The sequence below is a fragment of the Sesamum indicum genome, linkage group LG7 (assembly GCF_026168435.1).
Source record: "Sesamum indicum cultivar Baizhima isolate 11 linkage group LG7, ASM2616843v1, whole genome shotgun sequence".
NCBI lineage: Eukaryota > Viridiplantae > Streptophyta > Magnoliopsida > Lamiales > Pedaliaceae > Sesamum > Sesamum indicum.
In genome coordinates this window covers 12,762,445-12,775,004 of record NC_142663.1, presented here as the reverse complement: position 1 = coordinate 12,775,004, position 12,560 = coordinate 12,762,445, and the positions used below count along the sequence as shown (strand labels likewise).

Sequence of the window (12,560 nt, the reverse complement as noted above, 5' to 3'; positions counted from 1 at the left end):
TATAACATCATTTGTCATTCCCCAACTATACACAACAACAATGGTACAAAAATCTAGCCAAAGTCTAATCACAACCAAACAAAGCCTTCAATCAGTCATTTGTTCAAACACCTTTAAAGCAAAATCTGCTTTCTTCTGCAAACTGTAAAAAAAAAAAATTACAAAGAAGAAAAATACCTGTTAATGGTGGAGCCGAACCGAGGGTGTGTCGTGTGCCGATGGATTTGTGGATGTGAAGCTGGAATTGGAGTTGTGCAATTTTTTCCGTCTTCGCGCTCGAGAGAGAGGGGGGGTCAGACTTTAGAGAGAGTTTTCACTTAAATCACATTACATATGTTTAACTCTCCTGACTTCATACCTTTTCTGTTCTATTTTTAATTTTAATTTTAATTTTAATAAATTTATTTATTTATTTATTTAATAAATAAATATAGGGATAAGATAACTAATAACAAATATATTTTGTTGTAGTTCAAATCAAAACGTATTAAATTGTTGATTAAGTTTGTTTTTAGATAATACAAATCAAAATACATTTTTTAATATCATCTAAAATTCAAATATGCTATATTGACTAGCAACTTCAATATTTGGTGAATTTCAAAAATAAATGCATTTTGTTGTAGCGGATGTTGAAATTATAACGATAAAATTCATATGTATTACATTAAATATTATTTACAAAAAAATTATCAAAATGTACTAAATTATTGATTAAACTTTTTTCTAAATAATACGAAATAAAATACCATATTTTAATATCATCTAAAATTAAAATATGAGACATGGACTAATAATTTTCATATATAGTGAATAAATGCATTTTGTTATAATGGATTGAAATTGTAACGATAAAATTTATGTCCATTATATTATTATTTATTTACAAAACAATTATCAAAATGTATACTAACTTGCCTATTAAGTTTATTTTTAATATAAATTAAAATATTATATTTTACTATCATTGAAAACTAAAATACGAGATATTAACTAATAATTCTAATTGATGATGAACTTTTAATATTTATTTACAAGAAAAGGTATCAAAACTTATTAAATTATTGCTTAAGCTTATTTTCAAATAATATAAATAAAAATACTATATTTTATTATTATGTAAAATTAAAATAAGAGATATATTGACTAATAACTCTAATATATGGTGAATTTTGTATATAAAGTTTATCTAATTATTGAATATACACTTAAATAATGCTTATAAAAAAAATAAACATATTAGTTTTAAAGATGTATTTGTAATTTTTAAATAACGAAAGAGTATTTGTAATTAAGACAACCACAAAAAAAACCCATTGCAATTTACCCTTTAGATTATAGTATACAAATTTGTAAACGTTATAATACTTAACATATTTAATTTTTCTTTTAATGCAAGTAAAAACAAAAGTTGTACAATTTTGTCAACAATGTTTATATTTGTGTTTTTATAAATATTTAGATTTATATGTCACCAATCACATATTTATTTGAATTATATATATATACATTTCTTTTTATTTTGTTTCAATTGATACTATATGTATCAAAATTGATTAAAATACGTAATTTAAATATATTGATTAATGTATATTAATATTTTTATCATGATTTTTTTATTTTTTTCACAGATTGGGTGGGCGTGGGCGTGGACTATTGGTTAAAATAAAAGAAGGCAAGATTTGATTACAAGTTATTGAGGAGCTATTCGTCGATGCGAAATTAATGAATTGGATCTGGAAGAGGTCATTTTCATACTTGAGAACAGGTCGATGTATTCGCTGCCACCCTGTTTTGCGAATTGAATATTCTTTTTTTTTATTATTATTATTTCAAATCATTCTTATGTTTAAAATTAATGGTTGAATCACGTTATATGTATAAAAATTACTTTCAATTGTAATTAATTAAATAGTTTACATATATATATGTCGATGTATATATAATTCTACACCAACTTTTTTTTAATTACGTAATTACATCAATATTTTATTAAATTGAATAATTCGATAGTATATTAGTTTGATCAATAAATTAATATGACAAAAGACTATGAAATAAATATAATAAACTCACATAAAATGAAACAAATACTCATTTTCATCAATATATAGTATGACTAAGAACTATAAAATAAATGTATAAAACTCACTAATAGTGAGACAAATACATTCACATCTAGTCTTAAAGTTATTAAGGACTCTAACCTTAACCGTTAGCCTAACACATTATTGTAAATTCAATATCAATCATAAAACACAACTGCTATATAATTAATTCTGGTTTGATTTTGACCAGCATCGAATATGCGATCTCGATCAACGATCTTAATTTGTCCACGTAGCCTCCCCAAATCTGTGATAGGTCTTGAGGAATAAAACAAGTACGTCAGACTAGTCGAGTTTATCCTGACGAAAATCCTCCGACGCTCAAATTAGTTGGTGGTTGAAATAGAAATATGCGATCTACAGTCAAAGCAATAAATGGTTGTTACCTTGAGTGAATGAGATCTGAAATATTTATAGGGTCTTATTTAACACTATAGATCAGACCACCTGTTCTCATCTAAGCCTCTCCTAATTTCAGTTTTGTGGTGCTTAGTCATATTCTGGTTTCGGGTTAACCCGCAGGACGGGTCTTAGCGGCCAGACCCACGACCTCTTGTGAGAATCTTGATGAAATATCCATTTTGCCCTTAATAAAGGACTTTTTTGTCTTTTAATAAATAAACCCCCCCCCCCCCCCATCAAATTTGATAAGACGTTTGACTTGAATTTCTAATTTAAATATAGCTTTCATCTATCTATGTATAAATATGAAGTGCTCCTAGTTTCCTGCACAAAGTTGAAAAAAGAGGGGAAAATGGTGGAAAGAGTTTGGGAGGAGATGGAGGTTAAGGTACCAGCAAGCGAAGCGTGGAAGCTCTACGGCAGCCTCCTACTGGCGAAGGTCGTGGTCGAAGCGCTTCCTGATCACTTCAGCAAAGTTGAGGTCGTAGAAGGCGATGGCTCCGCCGGAACCATCCTCCACATCTTTTTAGCTCCAGGTATATTGATAATATAATGGTACTTATATGATTTTGAATCTGGATTTATGGTTGACCGCGAAAGGTCATGATGAATTTGGAAACAGGGACGGCGGGGGCGGCGTCATACAAGGAGAAGTACACGGTGGTGGATGACGAGAGACGAGTGAAGGAGGCGGAGTTGGTGGAGGGCGGGTTTTTGGATCTGGGGTTTACACTTTACAGGGTGCGGGGGGAGGTGATAGAGAAGGCGGGGAAGAAGGAGGAGTGCATCGTGAGAGGCACCATAGAGTATGAGTTGAAAGAGGAAGCTGCTGGCAATGCTGCTTTGGTATCCATTGAACCCCTCCGTGCTCTCATGCAGGCTGCCGCAGATTACCTGACCAAAAACTACAACACCAACGTCTGACGCACATCCATCTCCATCTCCATCTCCTGCCACTCTTTCTGTGTTATTAATTTGATGTCGTTTGTGATTTGTGTAAGTTAGTTCATGTTATGTATCCGAATTGGAAGATGGAGGTTGGGGCTGTTTCTTCAAAGACTTTGAATAAAAAGGATAAATGCGACGACTTCCTCCGCAAATAAATAGTTCATTTATCAACATCATTTGTACCGCCCTGCAACTACAAATGTTTATATCACCAATTGACGATCACATTTCTCTTTGACCTTCTACTACTCCAAGCAACATTGTATTTCAAAAATTAAAATAAATTATCCTTTGTCAATGTTTTAAATAGGGGTAATTTACTTCATTTTTCAAAACGCAAATAGGGGATATTTTGCTCATTTTTATATCACAAGAATAAATTGCAATTTTCCCTACCAAAATGTGACCATAAATTGCATTCGTGATTTTATTTTAAAAAGGATAAAATGCTTGAATGTTTTGAGGAAGCCAAAGAATGTGAGGCCAAAAGACATGCCCATTCATCCTCCCTCTATTCTGTCTTCGTTTTCTTGAATTATTGATTAATTAGTTCCTGTAAAATGTAACATATACCAAAAAAATCTGAAAGTAGAGAAAGAAAAATCTACAAAAATCACCAAGAGATGATTGATCAGAATAAAAGATCAACTTGAGGTGGAGAAAAAGAGAGAGGGGGTCCAGTGGGGAGGAGAAGACGACGTGTGAAGTAACGTAGGCAAGTTGGGAAGGGTTGAGAGACGTTTAAGAAAGGGTATTTCTGGTAGTTAATTAATTAATGTATATTAATACTTTTCTTATAATTCTTTTTATTTATTCACACATTGCGTTTGCGTGAACTGCTCAAAATAAAACAAGGCAAAATTTAATCATAAATTAATAAAAGTTTTTGTTTGTCGATGCCAAATTAATGAATTGGATTCTAGAGAGGTTTCAGTACAGGTCAATATATTCGTTGCCAGCTTATTTTGCGAATTTTGAATTTTTTTTAATTCATTTTAAATCATTCTTATGTTTATAAATTAATGAATGAATCACGTTATGTGTATAAAATTTACTATCTTTTGTAATTAATTAAGTAGTTTACAAATGTCAATGTGTATATATAAAATAAAGCAAAGCATATAATAACATATGAAGTAAAAAAATATATATATATTTCTATTCGTCAGGCATAAATTTGGGTTCATCAGTATTTAATTGAAAAAATTCTACGCCAATTCTTTTTATAAAAATGATAAATTTAGGAATTCAACAATACATTAGTTCGATAATGTAAATATATCTATATGACAAAATTTATGAAATAAATAAATATTTATTTCGATTAATACATCAATATAATTAAAAATTATGAAATAAATAAAATAAACTTATATAAAATGAGATAAACACTCATGCGTTTATTGAAATTCGAACATATAACCTTAAATTTATAAAAATAGAATCCTAACATTAATCATTAAACTAACACAATAAGGTAAATTTTACACCAAGCACGTGATACAGTTGTCATTTAATTAATGCAAAATTCTGGTCCGAACCCGACTCGAGAAAACTATGTCGACACTTTTGAAGTCATATTTAATTATATAAGTATTTTTAAAATTGTAATTACAAATTAACCATGTAACAAGGACAAATTAAATTCTACAATTACAACTCTGTGGCAAATTACATCGACATCCTTATAATTGTATGGGATAATTACAACTTTGGTCCTCATATATTGCCATTAATTTGTTTTCAATCCATAAACATATTGAAATCTTATTTTTGTCCTTCAACTTTTAAAATATTAACAATTTCTGTCCTCAAGCCTAATTAATGATCATTTTGTCCTTTCAAAGAAAACATATAGTCTAACTATCTTTTTCTTATGCTCGTGATCAAACCCAACATGCTTTTAAAAATAAAATTTAATATACCTTTTTTTAATTGTTTTATTTCCAAGTCATTCTAAATTTTTAATTTTACGAATTTTGTATATTTCAAGAAGCCCAAATATGTCAAATTACTTAAATAGGAAACAAAAGATTTTCTGCAAATAATGTGTTACCTAACTACTAAAATAAAAAGGAAATAATTCATAAGTAAAGTTACCTTTTGTCGAGCCAAAATTATTGTATCCAAAAGAGGTATCTTTAGATTTCGGGGTGGATTAATATTATACTCTATTTAATATATATACAATGTTATGTATAGAACAAAAAATGTAAATTACATTGGGTTTCTATGAAGTTTTGCATTAATTATAAATTCTTTTTCATTATTTGAGAAATTATCAACACCCTATTGATTTAACGATCTTCCAACAATTAGTCCAATCTATTAGTCCCTATTAGATTTTTATCTATTCACTAGAAAGAATACGATTTTTTGTTACGGTTAATTACTATAATCATAAGAAAAAAACTGTTGTAAATACAAATCAACTACGGCTTCACAACAGCCATTGCCCGTTCTTTCTGCAAATATTGCCAAAACATTAGTCATTGCAAAACCATGGCAAATGTTTTGGCTATGTCTAAAAATCATGGCAAATTGATCAGTCGTGGTAAAAACATAAGCTTTTGCTTTGATTTTATTTATCCGTGGTTACCTTAAAAAAATATATACATATTGCGCATATATATATATATATAGAGAGAGAGAGAGTAAAATTCATATTGACTGTCCATTTTTATTATTAATAACACTTTGGTACCTGAATAATTATAAATATCTCAATTAATACACGAATTTTTTTATTAATATCTCATTGGTATACGAGTAACTACATATGACTTAATTAATTAGTACTCAAATTTCAACATTAATATTAGGTTTTTGCCTGATTCGTATTGATTATTTATTTGTTTTATGTAATGACCTTTTTGTCTTTAGATAATAAATAAAATCATAATAAACATATAAAATTGTTTGAATAAAATTAATCTATGTACTTGATTTGATTATATAAGCCTTAGGTGCCGGCGAGTGTTCTATTCTATTCACCCATGTTTAATTGCTCCCATCTGTCTACAGAATTTTTTTTTACTAAAATTAGATTGGCCCAAACTAAATGAATTATAAAATAGAATAAATTACAATGATCTCTCATAAGTTTGGCATAATTACGAATACTCTCTCGTTGTTTAAAAAATTACAAATAACCCCCTAATATTTGAGGAAATTATGTAATCTTTGGATGAAGGTATGAAATTGTCAATTTTGCTCTTAATGTATTTCTTTTGTTGTTTTTTAAAAAAATTAAAAAATTTATAAAAAAATCGAACGGGATGAATGAAAAAATTTTAAAAATTATACAAAATTATCCACTTATTTCATAAAAAAATAATAAAATTATAATTTTTAATCCACAAGAGAATTTTGGTCAGTTCACCATAAAAATGAATGAAAATATAACAGATTGGACTAATTATTAGACGGCTATTAAAATCGGGAGGTATTGGTAATTTTTCAAACAACAAGGGAGTATTTATAATTATACCAAACCTCGGGGGAGGTTGTTGGAATTTACCCTATAAAATAAGTGTAATATACTTATGATATGATTGATCACTCTCCTCAACAGCACACCAACTGTACGATAATTTTTTTATATTTAGCATATAATTCCTTCAATTTCGATCAAATACTATCTAAATTAAATTTCTACCTTCCATAAATCTGTGTTAAATGGGCATAATGTCCTCAAAAAAGAAGAAACTTGAAGGACGAAAAAAGGCCCAAAAATGGAGGGAAGAGTATCGGAGGAGATAGAGGTTAAGGTACCTGGAAGCTCTACGGCAGCCTCCTACTCGCCAAGATGGTGGACGAAGGGCTTCCCAATCTCTTCAGGGTGCGGTTGGAGGTGATAGAGGAGGAGGGGCAGAAGGGGGAGTGCATGGTGAGAGGAAGCATAGAATACGAGTTGAAAGAGGAAGCTGCTGGGAATGCTGCGTCGGTTTCCATTCAGCCCCTCCTTGCCGTTATGAAGCTTGCTGCAGATTACTTGACCAAAAACTAGACCACCAACGTCTGACGCACATCCATCTCCATCTCCATCAGCAAATAAAAAATGTGCAAAAACCCTCCGGTGAAAAATATAGAAAATCAGCAAATTGTGTTCTATGCCCACAAGAAGATGAAAAAAGAAAAACTAAAATTATTGTTATGCATAATATACCTCAAGATACAAAATTTTATTTTTCCTCAAAAATAAAAACCTTTAAAATTGTAATTACACCCTTTTTATAAATTTACTGTTTACACTTGATCTTATTTTATTAATATTTGAACAAAAGATACTGACATCAGAAAAAGAATTACATAAATTTCTAATTTTACCGCTCATTTAACATTTTCATGTAATAATTTTGTACTTATAAAGAAAAAATGTATTAATATTAACCTTACATCATTAATATATATATAATACATTTATCTTTATATGTACAAAAATATACTTGAAAAGACTCCATGAGAGGCAAAATTAAAATTTACGTAATTTTTTGGCTTATCTATTTTTTTTAATGTATAATAATACTTTAAAATATGAAAAATTATTTATTATATACACACAGAAAACATGTTGGAGTACTACTCTTTCTTCAAAGACTTTGATTAAACTTATGATGTAAATTCAAATGGCCTTTTCAGGGAAAAAAAGAAAAAGAAAAGAACGGAATTTGTCAAGTTTTTAAATTTTTAAATTTTTAATTGTCAATTTTATGAAGCAAAAGATCTTAACATTTAGTCTCGTATTTTATGAGATTAAAAGTATTATTTTATCTTTTCTATTCAAGTAAATAATTCATCCAACATCACCGCCGGCCTACCTACCCCTATAATATTTATATCACCAAATGACAATCACATACTTCTCTTTAATCTTCTACTCCTACCTCTATTGTTATTATACCATCAAAAAGTGTACATTTATTGTTTAGGGTAAATTATATCAATACTTTTTGAGGTCATACTTAATTACATAAATAATCTTAAAATTATTATTCTAATTACAAATTTACCATATAACAAGGGCAAAATTCTATAGTTACATCCCTGAGGTAAATTATATCGACACCCCTTAAAAGTGTATTTGCAATTTTACAAAAAATAGAAAATGGGATTAATTAAACTTAGGCCCCTTCGCAAGATGCAAAATTATATTTTTCACCTAACAAGTTTTGAAATTACATTCTCCTTTAAAAATTCTCTATTTACACCTGACTCTATTCCGTTAGGGCTTCAACAAAATGCTAACGTTAGAAAAAAGATTACATAACTTTTAAATTTGTCCCACATTTAACATTTTCATATGTATTTTTATACTTATATATAATATAGATATATATATATATATATACTTTCACATTATTATATTTTTTTATTATATCTGTGTTTGTATAAATTATGATTCATTTGATTAAGATGATGAGTCAAATAATGGCAAATTTGGCAATTACTTAAGCTTGAAACAAAAGATTTTCTACAAATAATATATATATATATATAGATATTACCAAAAAAGATACGATTCTCACAAGTAGTCATTAAAGTTATCGTTTGTCGTGCCCAAAATTATTGGATTCGAAAAGAGGGTATCTTTATATTTCGGGGGAGATTAATATTATATTCTTTTTAATATATATACACTGTTATGTCGATAAAAATTAAATATTTATTTTATTTATAAAAGAAAAAGTAAATTATTTCGAGCTTTCATGAAATTTTACATTAATTATAAATATTTTTATCTTTATTTGAGTAATTTAATAGTTATCCAATTCTTAGTTCAATCTATTAATTTCTGTTAAATTTTTATTTATTTTTTATGATAAACTAATAAAAATGTCATTGAGTATTACAAATTATGAGCTTATAAACAGACACAATTTTTGTAATTTTTAGATGTAAGGGGAGATTCATATTATATTTCATTTAATATATATACAATATTTTGCCGATAAAATTTATAATATTTATTTATTTATAAAAGAAGAGTAAGTCATAAGATTTTATAAAATTTCAAATATATTTCTCTCATTGTTAGAGAAATCATTAATATCCTATTGATTCAGTTGTCATCCAATAGCTACCATAATCTATTAGTCTCTATTAAGATTTTATTCATTTTTTATGGACAATCGACAAAAAATATCTTATGGATTAAGAACTACAAGCTTACTTTTTTTAAAAAAAAAAATTATAGACTAAATGAAATTTATTTTACAAACTTTTAAATTTTTTCATTCACCTTATTCTTTTTCTATTTACATTTTTTTTGTCAAATTGCATATTAACCCTGTATTTTAAAAAATCAGCTAAAAATTTCCGTTTACAAAATATCCATTCTGTTTTCTTAAATATAACACACTCACCCTTCGCCGTTAATTGAAGCTAACGACATTAAATATTTTTTGTCAAAAGGCCATTATGTCCTTATCAATTATATATTATTTTTTTTTCACGATAGTTGAATATTTTTTTATTGCATAACAAGCATAGGATTGATCAATACATCTAAGCCATTAAATCTAAATTATTAAAGGTGTAAGATTTAATTAATTTTGATATATATTATATTTATAATTCTATAATATAAAATATGATATATAAAAAATAATAAATAATAAATAATAAAATTAACCTCCCCATTTCCGTTACTAGGCCCCACTCCACCTCCGCCACCAGTTCCCCTTCCACCTGCCGCCCAGAGCAGAGAGGCGACGTCACCGCCAACCATATGGCCAACCACGATGCGGTGGCCACCCAGGAAAATTTGGGATGACCATCACAGTCGTCCATTTTCTTTTAATTTTTTTAATAAATTTAAAAATTAATTTAAGAGAAAGAAAAATTTGAAAATGATAAATAAAATTGATTTAAAATTTTAATAATTTAAAAATAGTTAAAAAAAGTATTAAATTTTCATTGTAAATACATATATTAGTAATTTAAATTTAAATTATTTATAGCAAATAATCTATTAAAATATATTTAAATTAGTTAATAAAAATATTATTTATTCTTTATTAATATTTAGATTGATATATTTAAATTTTAAAACATAATATTCTTTGTATGGTGATTTTAATTTGATTTTTATTTAAATAATAAATTTATAGAAAAGCATATTTTTTTGTATTTTAACATTTAATTAGGAGGGATGAACATACAAAAAAGATTAATTAAAAACAAAGTTAGAACACATACATTTGATCATGGTAATTTCAAACACAATATAGGGGTACTTTGTCAATTTATACAAAAGATTGTCAAAATTTGCAAAAGAAATCATGCCCACTCCACCACTTGCGAGTGCACTTCACCTTCCAGAAGTTCTTCTTACAAGAGAGGTATTTTGCACAAGATTTTTTGCCTTATTTTAAAATAAACTGAAGGTTTTAGCTGACTTTTGAAAACATAGTGGGTACTGGATAATATGCAATTTGGCCTTTTTTTAGAATAAAAAAATACGAGCAAAATTAATAATTTCAGGCCTCATTTCAAAAATTACATAAATTATTCAAATATTATATAATTTTTCAAATAATGAAATATATTTATAATATATGTCAAAATCATTACAACTCGTTGCAATTTACTTCAAAATATATATATATATATATATATATATATTAAATGAGGTGACACAAGTAAGTAGACAGTTAATTTGATTATATAATCCTTAGGTGCCGGCGAGGGGAGGGTGGTTCTATTCTATTATAAATCTGTGTTAAATGGGCGTAACTAATGTCCTTCAAAAACTTGAAAGAGGGAAAAACGCCCAGAGATGGTGGGAAGAGTATCGGAGGAGATTGAGGTTAAGGTACCTGCAGTCGAAGCATGGAAGCTCTACAGCACTCTCCAACTCGCCAAAATCGTCGGCGAAGCGCTTCCCAATTTCATCAGCAAAATCGACGTTATACAAGGCGACGGCTCCGCCGGAACCATCCTCCACCTCTTTTTCGCTCCAGGTATACATATATTGACGATAATATTATACATGATTATGGTGTGTAGCCACCATTGAATCTGGATTTCTGATTAATGACGGAAGGTGATGGTGGAATTGGAAACAGGGAGGGGGGGACCGTCGTCGTACAAGGAGAAGTTCACGGTGGTTGACGACGAGAGACGAGTGAAGGAAACGGAGGTGGTGGAGGGCGGGTTTTTGGATCTGGGATTTACGCTTTACAGGGTGCGATTCGAGGTGATAGAGAAGGAGGGGAACAAGGAGGAGTGCGTCACGAGATCCACCGTCGAGTATGAGTTGAAAGAGGAAGCTGCTGCGAATGCTGCTTTGGTTTCGATCGAGCCTCTGGTTGCAGTCATGAAGGTTGCTGCAGATTACTTGACCAAAAACTACAACAACAACTGATGCAGATCCATCTCCTACTACTACTTCTGTGTATTATTAATTTGATCTCGTTTGGCATCTGTTTAAGTTAGTTGTGATGTTCTTGTTATGCATTTGAATTGGAGGATGGAGTTTGGGACTGTTTCTTCAAAGACTTTGATGAAGAAGAATTCGTACGACGACTATTTACTGTTTTCTCCGCCTATAAATAATTCATTCACCATAATTTGTGCCGCCCTGCCTCTATAAATATTTATTTATATCACCAGATGACAATCACATTTTTCTTCCACCTTGTACTCAGATTTCATTATTCTTATTATGCCCACATTCAAACCACATTCTTCGAGATTTAGCTTAATTTATTATATCTAAAAATTCATGATTTAGATCATCTGAGATTTTTGGAGAAATGGCAATTTTGATCCCACACGATAGGATTGTTGTACTATTAATTCCACAATTTACGAGTTTACGACATTTATTTTCACAAGATAAAAAGGGTAGCATTTTTTAATTAGCATATTTAGCCCTATACACTAAAAAGTTATAGCATTTTGGAACAAAAATGCTACTCTTTTCACACTATGTAACTAAATGTGCTAAACTCACAAACTCTAGGATCAAAAGTACAATGCTCTTTATTGTGTAGATCAAAAATACAATTTTTTTGAGTTTTTTCGTTTTACCTGTTTTTCTATTGAAAGAATTTTGTCAATTTTTATGTGTAATATTTCCAAATACCTCTTACAAAA

General features: G+C 28.9%; 2 protein-coding genes across 2 annotated transcripts; both read left to right on the top strand.

Moving 5' to 3' along the window:
- The first annotated feature begins 2,786 nt into the window (after positions 1 to 2,786).
- LOC105166836 (norbelladine synthase) lies at positions 2,787 to 3,631 on the top strand. Its single transcript, XM_011086325.3, has 2 exons — positions 2,787 to 3,046; positions 3,133 to 3,631. The coding sequence occupies exons 1-2, from the start codon at positions 2,806 to 2,808 to the stop codon at positions 3,432 to 3,434; spliced, it is 543 nt and encodes a 180-aa protein (XP_011084627.2). The 5' UTR covers positions 2,787 to 2,805; the 3' UTR covers positions 3,435 to 3,631.
- A 7,523-nt stretch (positions 3,632 to 11,154) lies between these two features.
- LOC105166837 (norbelladine synthase) lies at positions 11,155 to 12,000 on the top strand. The gene is made up of 2 exons (XM_011086326.3): positions 11,155 to 11,422; positions 11,528 to 12,000. Exons 1-2 carry the CDS (start codon positions 11,239 to 11,241, stop codon positions 11,824 to 11,826), a joined length of 483 nt encoding a protein of 160 aa, XP_011084628.2. The 5' UTR covers positions 11,155 to 11,238; the 3' UTR covers positions 11,827 to 12,000.
- Positions 12,001 to 12,560: the final 560 nt, after the last annotated feature.